Below are 21,548 nucleotides of genomic sequence, written 5' to 3'. Positions count from 1 at the left end.
AACAAACAGAAGTGAGGGGACAAAATAAAGGTCTGGGAGCTCATGGAGGATGTTACAAGGAGGCAGAAAAACAAAGGAAGAAACAATTTCATGAAACATAGACATACCTCCCAACATTTTGAGATGGGAACAAGGGATACCTATTAGCAAACGTATACAGGTATAGGACAAACCCCCTGCCACACCCCCTTAAAGGAGAATTATATAAAAAGAATGATTAGATTTTTTTTTTTTTTTAATCATTACTATTCCTTTATACTGGCTTTTGAAATGTAAAAATGCAGCCATTTAGAAACTGGATAAAAGGTTTAGCACTGGGAAACGCATTTTTAAAGATAAAAAGTGAGTTTTTTTATATAACTATATAGATCAGACCGAAATGAGGGACAAATAATGATGAAAGAGGGACAGAAGGACTTTGAAAAAAAAAGGAAATTTTTCTTTTAACCAGGAATTGAATAAAAAATTTTCAAGTTTCCGTCAATAATATATACAATATAAATGCAAAAAATTAAAATAACAGCATAGTAGCATAACTTATCGTATTTAATGCATATAAAGTCAACAGAGGTATAACCAGGTCAGTTGAACCGTGTGTAACCATAGGTCTGCAACAGAATATTGATAATGGATATGCCTCCCACACAACGGGACACCCCAATGGGAACAGACTGTGTCCAGGTGGGAGCATAGCCAATCATCACTTCTAGGTATGTTTCTTATTTTCTTTTACACAATATGTTATTGAATACAGTGAAACTCACCAAACATTGAACAGAAGCCAAGGGTAGTGTCGGAGGGCATACCTCCCAACTTTTTGAGATGGGAATGAGGGACACCTATCAGCAAAAGTATGCAGGCATAGGACACACCCCTTGCCACACCCCCTTAAAGGGGAATTGTACAAAAAAAACCACAAAAACCCACAAATGCTTTTTTCTACCACTACTATTCCTTTATATCGGCTTTTAGAATTTACAAATGCAGCAATTTATAAATCAGATGAAAGGTTTAGTGCTGGAAAATACTTTTTTGATAGATAAAACGTGCATTTTATATACATCTATATAGATCAGACCAAAATGAGGGACAGAGGGACATTGCTTCAAATCAGGGACAGTCCCTCGAAATCAGGGACTGTATAGATTACAGTCATTAAGCAGTGGATAGATTCTTTTTGGAAAATAAAGCCGGCCATACATTATACAATTTTCTTTTTGAACCTCCTTTAGATTTACCTTCAATTATGTAGTGCAAGGGTCTGCCTGATTGCATACAAATGGAAAGTGTTTAGGTCTGACCTCATTTTTGGTGATATGGTTTTGGTAAATTTAAAGGAAAATTGTACAAGAATATTTTAGGATATTGGATATAAGGATATTGTTTAGTGTCAACTTTAAAGGGGTTAAAGTCCTTGGACAATGATAGTGATCTCCATCTACATAGTAAGTACAGCCCTGTTCCATGATGACGAGAGGAGAACCGGGGACAAGTATGAGCAGAAAAACATTACACAGCATAAGTCAGGAGCAGAGGAAGTGGAAAGTGCTGGCTGAGCAGAGGGGGATAACTTAGAGGAAGGGGAGGCCGGTGGAGAAGATTTCAGGAAAAAAAAAACTGATTTATCAGTAAAACAAGGAAAAGAGGACACAGGAAGAGCCCCTGCCATGGAAAAGAGTAGATGAAGGAGACGGCTGGGAAGAAACAAGCTTCATAAAAAGAGGTGAGCTACAAGTTGTACTAATGTATTGTTTATACCCACAGCCGCCCTCCCTTCCTCGCCTCTCTGGTCCTTCGCCTTTCCTCCCTGATCGAGTTCATTCAAGAAATCGAAGGAGGTGACAAAGAGCTGGAAAGGACTGGGTGCAGCTTTCCCGTACTACACTTCATAGATGACCTGGAGACAGCCAGCACACAGGAGCCCATGGCTAGTGGTAAGGAGGATCCCACAGGTAAGATTACACTTCACCCGCAACCTTTGTGTTTTATTGAAACTGGGGGGGAGCTGTACCCCTAAAAAAAAAAAAAAACTTCAAATGGGTTCTGGGGGCAAAGCTGGTCATTAAAGTCCAAAAATGACATAGTCACATAGTTAGTCAGGTTGAAAAAAGACACAAGTCCATCTAGTTCAACTAATAGTAATACAAAAAAAACAATGAATAGAAAACCTCCATATATACACTTTTATAGCCACAAATTAACATTTTTCTGAATGGTAAACCTTAGATTTGTTGAAAATAAATACTAGTAGGAATCATTTTTTTATTTTTATTTATTACAACTATTTATATAGCTCCGACAATTTACGCAGTGCTTTACATATTATGCATTCACATCAATCCCTGCGCTCAAGGAGCTTACAATCTAAGGTCCTAATCTCACATGATAAAGTCCTTATCTCAGATACATGTACACACACATACCTTGGACAATTTACATGGGAGCCATTTAAACCTGTTTGTGGAAGTGACACACATCAATTATGGATCAAATACCATCAGATGTGTACAAAATCAATAGCAAGAAAAGATCGCTTTGTATTTTAGATTTGGTTTACGATTTTAGGGCCGATTACACCATAGAAACGCAGTCTGGATGATGGGTTCTGGATGTTTTTCTGCATGCGCGTTTTTGATGCAGTACGGTGCATTTTCTGATGCGTTTTTGGTGCATTCCGGTGCATTTCCCCCCCTCTTTCTTTGTCACCTTAAATAAGGGTATGTGTGTTTCAGTGCGTTTTTGGTGCCTTTAGGTGCGTTCCTGTGCGTTTTTGATGCGTTTTACCACGTTCCAGTACATTTCAGTACAGAAAAAATGCAGCATGTTCTACTTTTTTTCTGGAACTGGAATGCACTGGAAATGACCACACTGGTGTGAACTATGCCATTGAAAACCATATAACCTACTATCCATGCATTTTTAATATAGAAAAAAAAATGCACTGGACTGCATGTGGTGTGAACTGGCCCTTACACTTTGGGGGTTATTTACAAAAGGCAAATCCACTTTGCACTTGAAATTGCACTTGGAAGTGCAGTCGCTGTAAATCTGAGGGGTAGATCTGAAATGAGGGGAAGCCCTGCTGATTTTATTATCCAATCATGTGCAAGCTAAAATGCTGTTTTTTATTTTCCTTGCATGATCTACAGCGACTGCACTTCCAAGTGCATTTACAGTGCAATTTCAAGTGCACTTTGCACTTGTAGTTTGCACTTGTAGTGCAAAGTGGATTTGCCTTTAGTAAATAACCCCCTATGTGTTTAAAAAACATGCATTTTAAGGGCTTGTACACATAGTAAAGCGAAGTGCCAGGCAGCATGATATCTGGATTATTTTATTCAATGGCCCAGATCAGATCTTTTTGGTTACATGCTGTGTTATGTGATACTTTATATGCAGTTCGATGGCAGGCATCCTTCAAAATCTTCGTATCTTTGCACTGAAACCAATTTTTTTTAAAACGTGGTCTTTTTGTGGTATGACGAGAAAGTAAAGCATCTTCTGGAGTGTTGTGTTGTGTTTTAATGTGCTGTTCGGCAATTGTGGAACTACAAATCCCAGCGGTTACGTGCTGTGCTAGATGACTATGACTGCCTACATGCAGAGGCACAGGTTCAATTTACAGATCTTTTTGGTTACGTGCTGTGTTATGTGATACTTTATATGGAGTGCGATGGCGTACATCCTCCAAGATCCTTGTATCTTTGTACAGAAACCAAATAAAAATAAAAACAACAGTTGGTCTTTTTGAGCTATGAAGTAAAGTGCCTTCTGGAGTGTTGTGAGCTTTTATGTGCTGTTCCGCAATTGTGGAACTGCAAGTCCCAGCAGGCAATGGACACTGGTTCTTGTAGGTCAACAAAAGGCAGAAGACCAGAATTTGCTGGCTATTACCATTCATATATACTGTATAAAGCTGAAACCCATATATAGATATTTCATGATGCTTTTGTAGAACTACAACTATGACCTCCTGCATGCAGAGGAGTAGGTTCACTTTATATGGAGTGCAGTGACAGGCATCTTCCGAAATCTTTGTATCTTTGCACTGAAACCAAATTTTTAAAAACTTGGTCTTTTTGAAGTATGAAGAGAGAGTAAAGTATCGTTTGGAGTGTTGTGTTCCGTTTTAATGTGCTTTTCTGCAATTGTGGAAATACAAATCCCAGCAGGCAATGGACATTAGAAGGACACACTGGTTCTTGTAGGTCAACAAAAGGTAGAAGACCAGAATTTGTCAGCTATTACGTTTCATAAATATGGGGAAATAAAACACCTTTATAGATAGATAATAATACTTTTGTGGAACTACAAACCCCGGAGGGCAGTGGACACTAGAAGGACACACTGGTTCTTGTAGGTTAACATAAGACAGGAGACCAGAATTTGGCAGCTATTACCATTCCTACATATTGGTAGATGAAACCCCTATATAGCTAGTTCATGAGAAGGACACACTGGTTCTTGTAGGTCAACAATAGATAGAAGACCAGAATTTGCAGTTAATTACCATTTATACATATGGGTAGATGAAACCCATGTACAAGTAGTTCATGATACTTTTGTGGAGCTACAAATCCCAGCAGGCAGTGGATACTAGAAGGACACACTGGTTCTTGTAGATTAACAAAAGCCAGGAGACCAGAATTTGCTTGCTATTACCATTCATACCTATGGGTAAATGAAACGCCTGTAGAAGTTGTTCATGATACTTTTGTGGAACTGCAAGTCCCAGTTGATATCTCACAAAATGCATATTTATATACCACCTCTGGATCTGTCATGTATTGTTTTTAGTGTATACAGTGAATATGCATATACAACAGCATGAATGTAAAGAATGATTACATTTGTTATTTGCTGAAGATGGCAATGTGGCATTGCGGGGTCTCATCTGCTTTGTATCGTCCACAATTGTAGGTTTTATATTGCACGTACGCCTTACTTTTCTGCTTACTCAGCAAGTGTCAGACAACATGTTCAGGATGTCATTGTGGGATAAGTCAAGCAACAGTCATGAGACCCCTAAGTCAGTTTATTGCACTAATGATATAGGCTGTGTGACTCATAGTGTGATAAACACATACCTCCCAATATTTTGAGATGGGAATGAGGGACACCTACTAACAAATGTATGTAGGCATAGGACACGCCCCCTGTCACACCCCCTTAAAGGAGAATTAACCAAAAAAAAGGTTAATAAAATCCACAAGGACTTTTTTTTATCACTACTATTCCTTTATATAGGTTTTTAAAATGTATAAAATGCAGCAATTTAGGAATTGGATGAAAGGTTTAGCACTGTGAAACACTTTTTGAAAGATAAAAAGTGCATTTTATATACAATTCTATGGATCAGACCAAAATGAGGGACAAATGAGGGGGGAAGAGGGACAGAGGGACATTGCTCCAAATCAGGGACAGTCCCTCAAAATCAGGGACAGTTGGGAGCTATGTAAACAGTTGCTCGTTTGTTTCAGCACTCAGCGAAAACTTTGTTTGCTATGCTCCAATCGCCAGCAAAATGCGTAGATGACTACGTATAGAAGTTATTATGTAATGTACTTTGTCACAACCCTAGTCTGAGATATTTCCAGGCTTATTCAGTAAACCAGTACAGACAACGAAACATTCACAGGCCATTCACACTTATGCCACGTACACACGATCGGAGTTTCCGACAACAAATGTTTGATGGGAGCTTGTTGTTGGAAATTCGGACCGTGTGTAGGCTCCATCGGACTTTTGCTGTCGGAATGTCCGACAGCAAATGTTTGAGAGCTGGTTCTCAAATTTTCCAACAACAATATTTGTTGTCGGAAATTCCGATCGTGTGTACACAATTCTGACGCACAAAAGTCCACGCATGCTCGGAATCAAGCAGAAGAGCCGCACTGGCTATTGAACTTCATTTTTCTCGGCTCGTCGTATGTATTGTACGTCACCATGTTCTTGCCGATCGGAATTTCCGACAACATTTGTGTGACCGTGTGTATGCAAGACAAGTTTGAGCCAACATCCATCGGAAAAAAATTGTCGGAAAAAATTGTTTTGTTGTTGGAATGTCCGACCGTCTGTACGTGGCATTAGACTGCTTTCACACTGAGGTGCTTTACATGCGCTACAGCACTAAAAATAGCGCCTGTAAAGCGCCTCTCCTGTCTCTCCAGTCTCTCCAGTGGGAAAGCTCGAGTGCTTTCCCACTGGAGTGGTGCGCTTGCAGGACAGTAAAAAAAGTCTTGCAAGCAGCATCTTTGCAATGCTGTAGGAGCGGTGTATACACCGCTCCTAAAGCGCCACTGCCCATTGAAATCAATGGGGCAGCACCGCCGAACTGCTGGCAAAGCACCACTGCTTTTTCGGAGTTAAAAGCGCCTCGCTAGCATCCGAATAGCGCCGCTAAAATGAGGGTAAAGCGCTGCTAAAAATAGCGGCGCTCTACCGCCAACGCTGCCGACGCCTCGGTGTAAAAAGCACCCTTAGAGTCCTTTCACACTGAGGCACTTTTCAAGCACTTTGGCGCTAAAAAAAAGCACCTGAAAAGCTCACGGAAACCCATTTCCATTAAAATCAATGAATGCTTTCACACTGGGGCTGTGCGCTGACGGGGAGGTGAAAAAACGAATGCAATTAGCATCTTTGGAGCGGTAAAAAAAGCTCCTCAAAAGCGCCCCTCTCCATTAAAATAAATGGGAAGCACCTGAAAAGTGCTTCAAAAGTGCCTCAAAATGGTTCTTTAAGCAGTTTTTGAGTCACGTGACTTTCAAAAAAGCGCACCGCTAGCACCTCAAAAGCGCTTGGGGTTTTATGGGCAGTTTTCAAGTGCCTCAGTGTGTAGGGGCTCTTATGGTTTATAATGCATGTTAATGCAAGTACACAGGTTAGTTAGCCAATGTTCTAAATGGTTTTAGATTACATATGTATGTTGCATAGACATGGGTTATCTTTTTTTTGTTTTGTGCATCCACATGCCTATAAAAGACAATTGCAACACATAAAAAGGCATAATTGTCAGTAACTCGTGTGAAAACATGCATGGAAAGGTGTCAATCCAGTTGAAGGGCCATTCACACTTGTACAGTGTGTTAGCACGTGTTATGTGGAACATTATTGTGAGTGTGTCTCGATGGCCCATTCATTTGAAATGGCCCCAATGCAATGCAAGAGGTCTAAGACCGCATTAGAAAAGTACAGGTTCACTTATTCATTTTCATGTGTAGCATGTTTATTAAAATAAAGTGCAAAGTAATGGTAAAATCAGTACTCACATTCTGTGGGTGTCTGTAGAGAAACCCAGCCACAGACACCCACAGACATCCACAGACACCTACAGACACCCTACACAATGATCTACTCCTTGGATTCTTTCACTTTACATATGATGGAATGAGAGCTTATATCACAAGGATTTCCGGTCTGGGATACTATAGGACCTTGCTAGAGAGCAGTGGATTAATACAGAGGATTAGTATCCAGCGCATAGGCTGCTTTGTCAGCCACTTACTTCTGGTGAGTGCAAACTTCACCTGGGGTGTGGAGAGCGCTTATTCACTCTACTTAGAAGAGATCGCTATCACAAGCAGCCTCACATGGTGGGTTAAGTGGTGAATTGGGACTTTTTCCTAGCAATTTGCCATATTTTATATTTCATTTTAGTGATTCCCTATATATGGACTCATCATACCGATCCTGTTGCAATATAGCATATCTAAATTGTATTTACTGGTTGTAGATAGTGATAGATTGTTGTATTATATATGTGCAGTGAATAACTAAGCACCTACTTTTTTGCTATTCTGGAAAATTAGTGTTTGTACACTTTAAGGGGGCAGCTGGTTTTATCAACTCCTGCATTTTATATTATTTAAGAGCATCCAAGGAAGCACCCTCTTTGTGTTTTGTTATTATACTTCCATATTACCTGCAATCCTCACCCAACTCAAACAGCGGTGTACACGCAATAGCTTGAATCCTTCATTCTTCTATGTATAGAAAAAGCATGTTGGGAATGTACATAATGACTGGGAAACTGGGAGCATCATGTGTAATTATGGAACGTCTATAACCTCTATGACAACAGATATGACTCTGTTCTCCTGATTAGTGAATGATACTTTGTACGCAAGATCATTGCATTGGCAGTAATGATATTCTCTGGTGAAAAACTTTACACACCTAAAACACATGCATGCAACCATGCCAAATATTATGATACATTTGATAAAAGTATACAATCTTCTAGTTAACTTACAGGGAAATTATAACAGTTTAGGGTCAGGTTTTATTTTACATTATTTGACCCCTTCACGCCGGCGCCTCCAGGCCCTTTAAAAGGTTAGGGTGCTGGGAGGCGGAGCTTAAGATCACATGACTGTGTCAGCTCCCGAGGACAGGGTTGAGAACCACTGTATTGAAGGATCCGGACACCTTTGGAACATGTTACTCCTGTTTTTTGGGTTGAATATGTAACATGTTTCAGCATCTGCACCCCCCCCCCCCGATCTCCCCCTTTCCTGTGACAGTAAGCGGGGGATCTTCACCCCCTCCCTTTAGAATGTAAGCTCTACGAGCAGGGCCCTCCTGTACCTTTTGTATTGAACTGTACTGTAATTGTGTTGTCCCCCTTATACATTGTAAAGCGCTGCGTAAACTGTTGGCGCTATATAAATCTCGTATAATAATAATAATAATAATCTTCTCCCCGCACCCACTGTCACAATTCAGGTAGAGCACGACGGTGCGGAGCTCCGCCCACATGGGCGTGTCATTCATTTACAGTTTCCTGTGATCAAATACACTACAAGTACCGTCACCCATAGCGGCTGACGACTTGGAGTTCTCAATGAACGGTGAGGGCACCGGTGAGCGCTCTCGTAGTTCATTGATCTAATTGCTCTCAAGTAGCTGCCTGCAGGTATGGGAGGTATGGGCAGACAGATATCCCGAGAGTCTGCAGGAACCAGACATTGACCCTGCGATCTGCTGACCTGAAAAAAAAATTTGCATTCATTTTTTTTTCTAAAGGTGAACTTATTCTTTAAGGCTTTTTTTTAATTTTTGGATAGAGCAAGTAAGGGTTAGATCTTTTCTTGGGTTTTTACTGCTGTCCCCATTGGGAAAATTGACCCCTCTATTTGTCCTGGTGACCATTGTCTCTGAGATAAAAAGTTATTGGAAATCAAAAAATATTAAGATGTCCCCAGGGCCAGAAATGAAAGTAAATCCTCCAGTTGGAACTCCTGTTTCTAAGAAATTAGCTCTACCTATGTGGAGGAAATGTGTATAAACACATACCTTTTACGACCATGTGGAAGAGGCCTCGTAGTTGGAGCCGAAGTTGCTCTGTGTCAGCTCTACCTTTTGTGGAGGAAACTGATTTTGCTGTAGAAGTGTTTTTATTACACTTGCCTTTCTGAATAAAAGCACCTACATCCTGTAGGAAAGAAAACATAACTAATGGCCTACTATTAAAACCAGACTTTATTTACATTAGTTTATTGGTGGTAGGGAGTTTGAACGAGTCTGGAGCCACTAGTTGGCTTGTTTCAGCAACATGCTAAGTGCAATAAACCATAGGAGAACAATCTTCTATTGCTGATACTGATAAAGCAAACTGAAAGCAATCCTTATAGTTTACAAGTATGTATATAACGCTAATACAGTATAATAGTACAATACATATTCCTCATTCCTTTTACTACTGAGTCTGTTTTGCAACATATTTAAACTAGTAAAATATGCCTGTCGCTTGAACAGTTTATTCAAAATACTGTTTATTAGGAGTGTATGTATAGCCCAAATTTTTTTTAGTTTTTGATATAGTAGGGAAGGTTCAAAACCCATGCCAGTTTTTTTTCACTATCTATTTTAAAGGGGTCTTCAAATGTGGCTCTAATAATTGCCCGTGCTGTCCTCGTGTTGTAAAAGGAGAAACATTTCAATCCACATCTAAAAATAGAATTTATGATATAAAAAGTTTTGATCACATGTAATGTCGTGTACACACGAGCGGACTTTTCGACCGGACTGGTCCGACGGACCAAGTCCGCCAGTCAATCCGACCGTGTGTGGGCTTCATCAGACCTTTAGCGGACTTTTTCTGTCGAAAATCTGACTGACTTTAGATTTGGAACATGTTTTAAATCTTTCCGACGGACTCGAGTCTGATCGAAAAATCCACTCGTCTGTATGCTAGTCCGACTGACGAAAACCAACGCTAGGGCAGCTATTGGCTACTGGCTATCAACTTCCTTATTTTAGTCCGGTCGTACGTCATCACGTACAAATCTGTTGGACTGTGGTGTGATCGTGTGTGGGCAAGTCCGTTCGTTAGAAAGTCCGTCGGAAGTCAGTCGAAAGTCCGTCGGAAAGACCGTCGGACCTTTGCTGCCGAAAAGTCCGCCCGTGTGTACACGGCATTAGGCTTGCAGGGTTCAATATGTGGGTTGCACTACAAGAAGACTGAGAGATCGTTTAAATGACCACATTGGAAATATTGATAGGAAACAAGCTACTAATGTAGCCCCACACTTCAATAATTTCCATGGTGGGGACACTAGCCTGCTACAAATACAAGGCATAGAGAAGAATACCACACCAAGTAGGGGAGGAGATAAGTTCAGGATCATGTGTAAGCGGGAAGTATTCTGGATATTTTCTCTTAGTACCAGAATTCCCCCGGGTTTAAATTTTGAGTTGGATTTAACCCATTTTTATGATTGATGTATGTCATTGTATATATATTCTTTTGGTAATTTATCATTATTTTTTCCTTTGCTGGCCATTTTTTCTCTGCTGGTCATTTTTTCTCTGCTGGCTATGTTTCTAGTTTTTCTGTGTATCTGGCATACTAGCCATACCAGCTCATTATGAATTACTTACCTGAGATCAAAGGCCCCGCTGCGGTGCCCGAACACAGCACCGGCTGGTGACATTTCTCCCCGGAGTTACTTCCGGGTATCGCAGCTCCGGTGCTCTGATTGCCCGGAGCCACGATGACGTCACTCCCGCGCATGCACATGGGAGCCGCCGGTAGTGGCACAGTCTAACTGAAGCAATGGCACGTACTGCCATTACTTCAGTGCGCATGTGCCGATGACGTCGGCACATGCAAATCCAGGGAATATCTCCTAAACCGTGCAGGTTTAGGAGATAACCAGTGTAGCTACAGGTAAGCCTAATTATAGGCTTACCTGTAGCAAAAAGTGGTTGTAAAGGGTTTACAACCACTTTAAGGTTGCTATATGGAATAGAATCTCTTTCTTTTTTTGTGTTTTTTGTTTTTAAACAATTTCCTGAACAGGAGATTTTATTGGTCTAAAGTTGCAACAGCTGAGTCTGATTTTAATGAGATGCACTTGTGCTGTCATGTAATTTATGTGTTATAAATGTGCTTGTAGTTTTTGCAACTTCTGTGGTTTTGACAAAGCACGTCCATAGTGTGAAACGCGTCAACCTACCTGCATTTCCCCTGCCTGTACCCATCCAGTGCTTTTAATATGTATGCTTCAATAAAGACTTTATACTTTACTTTCTGTGTGGGTGTTCTGCCGATCTGAAGATTCTCTGTTCCATGTTTTCTGCTGCAGTGGCAGGGCGTGCACCTCACAGAAGCAACATTGGAGTGTTACGGATTGCATCACCTGTGAGCAACGATCTGTTTTTCGCTATCTGTGTACCACTGGGGAAATTTTCCTTCGCCTCCTGTCCCAGAGACCCTAGAACAAATGTGCCCTTTGGAAGATTTTCCCTCACCTCTTCTTCTGGTGACAACTCTAACAACTCCTCTATGCCCAGCTATCTTCCCCTCACTACATGACAATGGTCACCAGAACAAACAGAGGGCAAAATCCAACCAATGGGGACACAGACAGCAATAAAAAATATCAGAGGATGTTTTGCCTAGAGATTCATTAGTCATACAGCTAATGTAGAGTTTTATTATACCTAGTGTAAACAATTTTAAGAGATTCATTTTTTAAAATAGCAAACGTGTTATGCTTACCTGCTCTGTGTAATGGTTTTGCACAGAGCAGCCCCAATTCTCTTCTTTTTCTGTCCTCTGCCAGCGGTCCTGGCTCCTCTCCTCTGTCGAGTGCCCCCAACAGCAAGCCCCTTGCTATGGAGGCACTCCTGCAGACTCGCTCCTGAACCTTGCTCATGTGAATAGACATTGTCCATTCACACACAGAATGTGACTCTGCTCTGCCCCGTTCTCTCCTCAATTGGCTCACTGGCTGTGATTGACAGCAGGAGGAGCCAATGGCTCCGAGTGCTATGTGAGCCAACGAGGAGAGAATGACCAGGGAAAGCCGCTGCTTTCATCCATATCCCTAAATCTAGAAAGGGCTCAGGTAAGTAAAAGAGAGAACTGGAGGGGGCAGCTGCACCCAGAAGGTTTTTTTACCTTAATACATAGAATGCATTAAGGTAAGAAAAAAAACCTTCTGCCTTTAGAACCATTTAATAAGGTTTATGAAACAAGAACGACAGTGTCATACTGTGGCCTTGAACGTATAAAGAGATGATTGCTGTGCCGGATAGCCAATCCCATGATTAAGTCCCAGTGACGAAACATGTTGGGGTGTGGCTATATGGCAACCTAACAGGTGTGACGGAGGATGGAGTGACGGGTTACGGAGCGGCAGAAGGTGGAGAAACAATTCTAGGAGTGGGTGAGACGTTCGCTAGCATCCATACACCCTGGGTCCGCCGTGGCCGTTCGTAGTTGATTTTTCACCACTGCATGGATGTCTTTGATGGCATTTGCCTTTTGCCTGCTGTGATTTATTTATATGTGATTTATTTACATGTGAGTACAATGGTGATGGTTCATTGAGAGTTTTAATACATTTTTGGATGGTATCACACTATCGGAGCGTTTTTCTCATTCACATGTGGAGCCACTACTTCAGGGAGAGTGCTTGACATATACATCATTGGATACTGGAGATCGTACTGTAAACCCCCATGTGAGTGGGTTAAGGCGATTCTGGCCAAACACGACAGTGTGAGGCTATAGCAGCTGATGAGTTTGAATTTTAGAAGGGAGTGGAATCATGTCAAGGAGGTGTGGTGGATGAGTACAAGAATCACAGTCTTCCTACCGGAGATTTCATCACTTTTTGAACTTCTGATCACATTGCACATGGACTGGTTTCATTCATCAGTTCAACAGTTTTTGAATAAGTGGTACTCTCATCTCACATCTGTCACGAGGTGTATCAATTTTGTATTTTTAATTCATTTTGTTTTGTTCACTTTGCATACGGACTGGTTTATGCATCCTCATTAGTCACTCATCATTTCTTTTTGAGAAGTGACACATTCATCCCACTAGGTTTCAGCTCATGTGTGTCTATTCACGTCATCATATGGATTTTTTATGCTTTCATACATGGTTTTTATTTTTGAGATATGACACATACATTGATACACTTGTCACAGGGTGATATATATTGGTTTAGTCACGTTATTCTCATTTTTGGATTTTTATTTTATTTTTTCATTTTTTTGATGCATTTAGGTTTCACTATCATTCTATTGAGTCACGTATGTCATTTAGATATATATTTTTAGCAGGTATTCTTCATGTTAGCGCCACTATTCATTCTCACACCTATTGGGGTTTGAAGTCGGATCACATATGTCAATTCTATACCAGTGAAGGTAACAAAAAGTCTTGCTTGCATTTTTGGGGCGAGTTTAGTTCTTGAACATTCAAGGAAAGCCAATTAAGAGACATTTCTAAAAAAAAACTATAGGCAGCATACCCACCAAAGCAGCCATAGGATCCCCAGGGCAAGAAAGGAGAGAAGAGGAGAGAAAGAGAGGTAGTGAAAAACAAAAAAATGAGAACCTAAGAAACCAAAAAAGGAAAGGCCTCGACAAGGAACCAGCCCAGTGGGGGCAAAAATCCACACTCGGAAGTGTGGGGCCAGTCAGTGGTTTTAGACTCAGTTTTAGGTTTTAGGTTTTAGTCTCCACAACGTAAGGGAGCCATCTCAACCAATGGAATGAGGGAGCATGAATCACCTCGGGTGCGAAGCCTCCTAATCAAAAAAAAAAAAAAAAAATTATCCATGATAATGGCAAGACACCCAAAATTGAAAATGTGGAGTAGCATAATAAAAAAAAAGGAAAAAAAAAGGGGGGGGGGGAGACGGGAAAACCCTCCACTCACGAGTCAAAACCCACTCCCTCTCCTAGGTCTGTAACAGGAACCAAGCCATGCCCCCACCCATGGCCACTCCTGAGGCATCTGGTATATATATAAATATGCCCAGTAGCAGATGGGGGGGGGGAGAGGAGGAGGGGAGGGAAAGGAACACAGAGGAAGGAGAAGAGAAAAGGGAGAGGACGAAGGAAGGGGAGACATATAAAATCTACTAAAGCAGGACATGACACTGATAAAGGTCATACATCAAGTAACTTTATACCAGAACAATTTGTAGTAAGACAACTTAAAAATACAATCTCTGCATCAATGGGTCCCCCGTGGTGCAGTGTATAGGCCTCCAAGATGTGCAAGCGAACAGTAGGGGGCACAAAGCCCCCCCAGGGGAACTCTCAAATTTGGGCCTAGGCCTCACTGCAATGGGGGAAACGCCAACAGCCCAAAGATAATAATCCTGCAGTAGGTTGTAGTAACAACTCTGTTTGTAACGTACCTGTATGCAAATTAAACTAGATAACTCCCCCCCCCATCCGGAGAAGTCCAGAATAGCTTGTGACAGTCATAAAACAGAGGGGAAAAAAAAGACAGAAAATAAAAACAGTAAACACAGGAGCAAACCACTATTGCAACTGTCTCAAGGGGAACCTGTTCCGAAAATCCAATGGGCTCTGGAATTCAAGATTGTACATTACCCAACCGCAAACCACCTCTGTTGGTGGGAAAAGTATAAGAGCCAAAGTGAACATCAGGGAGGAACAGCCGTGGCCCACTGTTTGGAACGCCTGGGAGTGAAGGACTTGCCAGGCTTGTGACTTTTGAGAGCCCGGTCTGTTATTTTGATGTGCCGGTCCCACTGAAGTAGATTTTGCTTCCGCGAGGGCACAGCTGGTTGAGAATGGAGCTCAGCAGGTACATCCAATCCAATCGACTGTAGATGAGTGTGGAGTTCCCTGAATGTCATGGCCTCATAATGGGAGTCCCGATAGTCAAAGGAGACTTTAAAGAGGAAACCCCACCGATATTGTATATCTTGAGCTTGCAGGAGCTGTAGGTGGGGTTTTAGAATTCGACGTTTCAGAATAGTCAATTGGGATAGATCAGAGAAAACTTGGTAGGGATGGCCTTGGAGAGTAAGGGAATAGGAATCTCTGGAAGCCCGCATCACCACTTCCTTAGTGCAGTAACAGTGAAATTTCAGGATAACATTCCGTGGTGGGCCATCCGGATTTGTGCGAGTCAAAGCTCTATGCACTCTGTCCATTTCTAATCTGTCTGCAGGGATAGAGTGAACCAGTTCCTGCAATAGGGCCAGAATGGAGCCTTGCAAATCAGTGATAGCTTCTGGGAGCCCCCGAACTCTGATATTACTCCTGCGAGACCTATTCTCTGCGTCTTCAAGCTGAGTGCGCAAAGAGGCAATCTCACCCTGCATCTCCTCCAGGTCTGTCTCATGGGCATCTAGGACAGTAGTAGCAGTGTCCAGCCTAGCTTCAGAGAGGGATGAGCGCTGTTCTAGTTCCTTCAGCTCCTTCTTGATATCTGAAGTGAGCCGTTTGGACACTGTAGGGAGCTCCTCCCTCACTATTTCTCTTATTTTGTCCAGCCGAGATACCTCTCTATCTTCCTTTTGAGACTGGAAGGCTTTAGGGAACTGTCGGATACTATCAGGGGATCCCTCTGAAGCTGCGGGAGAGCTGCGTGCAGGGTTTACCTTCTGTGGGCTCAGCACCATCTTGAGCTGCTGGTGGTGTTGCGGCTTCGGGTCATGTACCGTCTTAGGCTTGTGTTTTTCCGACGGACCCATAGTGACTTTATGGTCAGCTGGGTGTCGGCTTTCTCCGGTGCCCAATTAGAGGGGAATCTGCCATTAGCAACTAGCGGGAGGCCTGTTAATGCGCTCGAGGTGTGCTGAGCGGACTCAAGCAGCAGCCATTCAGGTCCGCCTCACGCATGCTCCTCCTCGTGCTATGTATCCTCTGTACATATTGCCTTGGGTGCCAAAGGACCTTGTCCTGGCCCCATGTGCTATGCATTCTCTGTACAGTTTGCGCTCTTTGCCATGTACACACTGGGAGGAGATTTACTAAAAGCGGTGAGCTGATTGGCTACTATGCAGAGCTGCACTAGATTCTGTGTGCACCAGTTTTAGTATATCTCCCCTACTGTGTTGTGCGCTGTGTACATTATGTATGTGTATGCTGTGGACAGGGCATGATGTGTATTCTGTAAACTTCCTTTATTCCGCATACTTTCTGTGTTATGTGTCATTAAAGCACACTGTGTTTACCTCTGTGCAGTGTTCGTTGTGTGTTTTCTATGTTATGTACACTCTGCAGTGTGTTTTTGTGTGTTCTGTGCGGGATCCTGCCCTGTACCGTGTATAGTGTTCATTTTCTGTGCTATACATGTTTTGTGCTTTTTATGTTTTCTAGTTTGTACACTCTGTGTAGTGTATCATGTATAAAATGTTATTTTGCATATGCTCTGTGCTGTGTATTCTGTGTTCATTCTCTGCTGTGTATGCTGTGCACACTATATGATGTACATTCTGTATACTTTCTGTGCTGTGTACCTTGGGTTAGTTCTGTGGTTAGCTTGGGTTAGTTCTTGGGTTAGTTCTGGTCTATATACAATGTGTGTTTGCTACTTTTTTGTGCACTCTGTGCTTTGTACACTTTTTTGGTTCTATTTATAAAAAGGCCAAATGTCACAAGGATTTGCTCAGCTGTCAAATTCTGACCATATTTTGCTTAATACAGTAATTTACTATGATTGTCAGCTTCATCTAGTGTCCATAATGCTGTGTTTTCTTGTTTGAGGTATTTCAGGAAAATATAGCATTATGGCCACTAGATGGAGCTAATGATCATAGGAAATAAAATATTAGGCAATTTGCAGGAATTAATTGTGATGGCTGTGTGAATGCTTGAGACATTCACACAACAAATGAGTGTGTCTTGTGCTATGCATATTTTGTATGTTATGTGCTATTCATATTTTCTGTTTTATATGTTCTCTAGTTTGTACACTCTGTACTATGTATACTGTGTGTGTTCTGTGTTATGCATATCTAGCAGGTTCCTCTCCAGGCTGATTGAATCCATGAAGGAGAGATAGGGTTGCCACCTTTTCTTCAAGTTAAACCTGCATACTTAAGCAGCGCACAGCAATTTATTTTTTATTTTTTTACAGCATATACTATGCAGTACATATATTTTGTGATTAAATAACATTTATAATCATATGAAGTTAATCACAAGAGTCTCTTCTTACATCAGAGTCCACAGAGTTCCACTTTTAAACCTGAATCCGCAGTGTTCCCCTTTTACATCTGAACTTGCAGAGTTTCCTTACACTGTAAGGGGTACTCTGCAGACTGATGTAAAGGAGAACTCTGGGGACTCTGACCTAAGGGATGCTCTGGGAACCCTGATTTATGGGGGAACACTGAGAACACATTAAACTCTTGGCTTAGACAACTGAAGACAGCAACCCTGCTGGGAAGCCAGAGTCCGGTCTGAATAATGTGTCCGGGTTTCAGGCGGTCTGAAACCCGGATATATGATTCAAAACCCGAACTGTCCGGGTGAATCCCGGACAGGTGGCAACCCTAGGGAGAGAGCTGCCTGCTAGCAGCTGCGTTGGCTCCCCCCCCCCCTTTCCTCTCCTCTCACACACACAGACACACAGAACTGTTTATTTTGTAGCCTCCCTATTGGAAGAGACTGAGAGCCAATCAACAGGGAACAGCAGCAAAGAACTATGGAATATGAAGTCCCAGAACAAGGCAGCCCGACTGACTGTGTGAGGGGGCAGGACTGCAAATCCCAGGCTGCACTGCAGAGAGTCCAGAGGATTGTGGGAGAGACTATAAAAAGCATAGGGCGGACCAGGCCAAGAGGCCTTGTTTCCTGGATCCCATCGGGAGAGCATCCCTCTGTTGCTGTGTATGGGGATTGTAACTTACCAAGGGGCACACAGTCTGCAGCTCCAGCCCAGAGGAACAGAACCCGCATGCTTCCAGAAGGACGCTCCACATCAGCGTGGAATGTCACAGAATCGGCCGATTCAACGAGTCAGAGACTGAAAGCCATCACGACACATCTGCAGCCAGGAGAATCGATTGATCGCTCTTTGGAGGACCGCTGAATGCGTACAGGATTGGTGAGGGGGCTTTGCCCAGGAATCTTATTGCCTTCCAAAAAAACGCCACACCTGAATACTGTGCACAGACACCTGTTATTTGCATTGTAAGAGGAGTGCTATATCACAGCACCAGCTACTTTGCATTCCTTCTTTTTACCCTGTTACATTGAGGGACCTCTATTCACAGAGCTCCTACATGCCAGTGAAGAGAACAAACCAAAGCTTTGATCCTAGAACATTATTGTTGTTGCTGTTAAAGGGGACAGGCCACTGGTGTTTGTATTACTTCATTGTGTGTGTATTGGAGGTACTATAGGCCAGCCTGGGGTTCCCCTTTAGCCATAGTAATCTACATCAATCAATAGCTTGTTTGGGGAGTCCATTTATTCTGTGTATGTTGTTATTATTCTTTTATTGTTGCATAGTGTTATTGACTGTTTTGAGAACCGTTTCAACCAAGTCCTGGCTACTTATACAGGACTTGGCTGACTAATATTACTTTAAACTTTTCTCTGGTCCAAGTAAACTTGAGAGAGCAGAACTGAGTTTGTGTGTTATTACTGGGTTATACCATTAATCACATTGCTAGGTGTGCCAGAGGGGCTGGGACAGTTCTTTGGGTTTGAGAGACAGAGTAACGGACTGCACAAACAAAAGCAGCTCCTTCGGGGTATCGCTATACATATTTCTGTGCTTTATATGCTCTCTAGTTTGTATACTTTGTGTATTTCTTGTATGAATTTTATTTTGCGTGTGTTCTGTGCTGTGTATGTTTTGCACACTAAATGATGGGTATTCTGTGTACTTATTGTGATATGGAACTTGGGTTAGTTCTGTGCTGTGTACACCATATGCAACATTGTCCTATGCACTTTGTGTGTATGCTATTCTTTGTATGAATTTTGCTGTGTGAATTTCTCAAGCATCTGCTTGGCCGCCACGAATAAACCCCATAATTTACCTAATACGTTTATTTCCTATGATTGTCAGCTCCATCTAGTGGCCATAATGTGGTAAATCCCCGATTGAGGAATTGAGGCACCCTGAGCACAGTTTACACTTGATGCTTTGTGCTGAGGAGTGTACTCTATGCTATGAATACTTTATATGCTCTACATTGTGTCTCTCAGTAACTTGAAACTCAAATAGAAAACATTTTCCAGAATGGTAGACTATTTTTGTGGTCTTTATGACATCTTGTTGATATAGTTTTACAGTGTGAATACATCCTACCTGTATTCTTTATATTGCGACTGCACATGACATGTACATATACATATAGTTCTGATCATAGGGGCGCCAGTGGCATGTCCAAGCTGATCTTTGTTCATCCTTTGTTGAGGGACACATGATTGTGTGTAGGCCATGCAATGCTTCTGTCTTCATATTATGTATTCACCATGCCATACAAGTGTTTACTTACCTTGACACAATAGGATTAAACATTCCTGCGAAATGCAAATCTTTCCATTAGGCTTGTGAAAAGCTAGAGTTCTAATTTTATTATTAACATATACTTGGCACAGAAATGGTTACAAGGGCCATTGTTATATCAAAACTCCCTGTCCATTGTACACACATCAGTACTAGAAATGACTGCACATGTAACTTGTGACCTAGAACAAAAGGTAGATGTTTGTTGCTTAATGCAACATAGATTGTGTGATAAGGTACACTTAAACCAACATAGCAAGTTCACTTTCTAAACAAAATAGTATAAATTTCCTTAGTACTAACGTCAGTGTTTATGAAGTTGTAGCACAGTTGTCCAATGGATAATGAAAAACTGGACCAAGAAATTATGTTTACAGTGCCTTGAAAAAGTATTCCTACCCCTTGAAATGTTCCACAAATTGTCCAATTACAACCAAAAACGTAAATGTATTTTATTGGGATTTTTATGTAATAGACCAACACAAAGTGGCCCATAATTATGATGTGGAAGGAAAATGATAAATGGTTTTCAAAAATGTTTACAAATAAATATCTGAAAAGTGTGGCGTGCATTTGTATTAAGCCCCCTTTACTCTGATACAGTAACTAAAATTTAGTGGAACCAATTGCCTTCAGAAGTCACCTAATTAGTAAATAGAGTCTGTGTGTGTGTGTAAATCTCAGTATAAATACAGCTGTTCTTTGAAGCCCACAGAGGTTTGTTAGAGAACCTTAGTAAACAAACAGCATCATGAAGGCCAAGGAACACACCAGACAGGCCAGGGATACAGTTGTGGAGAAGTTTAAAGCAGGGTTAGGTTATAAAACAAATCCCAAGCTTTGAACATCTCACAGAGCACAGTTCAATCCATCAACTGAAAATGGAAAGAGTATGGCACAACTGCAAACCTACCAAGACATGGCCGTCCACCTAAACTGACAGGCCGGGCAAGGAAAGCATTAATCAGAGATGCAGCCAAGAGGCCCATGGTAAATCTGGAGGAGCGGAAGAGATCCACAGCTCAGGTGAGAGAATCTGTCCACAGGACAACTATTAGTCAGGCACTCCACAAATCTGGCCTTTATGGAAGAGTGGCAAGAAGAAAGACATTGTTGAAAGAAAGCCATAAGAAGTTCTGTTTGCAGTTTGCAAGAAGCCATCCGGGTGACACAGCAAACATGTGGAAGAAGGTGCTCTGGTCAGGTGAGACCAAAATTGACTTCAGCTTGTTCAATTAAGCGTTGACAAGAAAACCTGGAAGCTGATTGGTTTCTATGCAGAGCTGCACTAGATTTTGCACTCTCCAGTTTTAGTAAATCAACCCCTAGGTGACATAATAGTCTGCCTATCCAGAGGCAATCTGTTGCCAGCCCACAGGCACAGTCAGCTAATGTTTCTTGTGAAGGAATAGTTACCAGACAAGTTAGAGAACAGACTCTGATTGCTATAATTGGCTCCTTGATCATCTGGAACTGAAAATGTTTCTGTTTAGGGACCATAGAAGACACATAATGCCTCAGGGTAGCTGGATCATACCTGCATGGCTGACTGCCCTTTAACTTCCACAACTAGATTTACAGCTTTTGCTTCCATGTTATATTTGATGTTGTAGTGATAAGCAGAATTCAGTGTGACCCAAATATTTTGAATCCAAGAAAAATACGGATAACATTTTATGATCACTTGTGGTCCTTTGGAGGGTTACCCGGCAAGCTACTGTAATCCAAAAAGTATGGGAAGCCCTAAAGCCATCCACAGTCCTTTTTTTTTTGGGGTCTAGTTTGTTATTAC

At 41.7% G+C, this 21,548-nt stretch overlaps 1 protein-coding gene across 3 annotated transcripts in view; it reads left to right on the top strand.

Annotated features, from left to right (window-relative positions):
• Positions 1-1,372: 1,372 nt before the first annotated feature.
• The window catches only part of LOC141127083 (phosphatidylinositol 3,4,5-trisphosphate 3-phosphatase TPTE2-like), a 94,839-nt gene continuing 74,663 nt past the window's right edge, over positions 1,373-21,548 (top strand). Inside the window, exon 1 of one of the 3 annotated variants that reach the window (XM_073613259.1) lies at positions 1,373-1,723. Coding sequence is in view for 2 of the 3 variants with exons in the window: in XM_073613261.1 (XP_073469362.1) it covers positions 1,925-1,952 (28 nt within the window). In the remaining variant the exon portion in view is untranslated. Of the gene's footprint in view, positions 1,724-1,750; positions 1,953-21,548 lie in introns of those variants that run through there. The other 2 variants (XM_073613261.1, XM_073613260.1) reach the window with 2 other exon arrangements.

This window comes from Aquarana catesbeiana, linkage group LG02 (assembly GCF_042186555.1).
Source record: "Aquarana catesbeiana isolate 2022-GZ linkage group LG02, ASM4218655v1, whole genome shotgun sequence".
In the NCBI taxonomy this organism is placed as follows: domain Eukaryota; kingdom Metazoa; phylum Chordata; class Amphibia; order Anura; family Ranidae; genus Aquarana; species Aquarana catesbeiana.
This window is presented reverse-complemented; position numbering and strand designations above follow the sequence as displayed.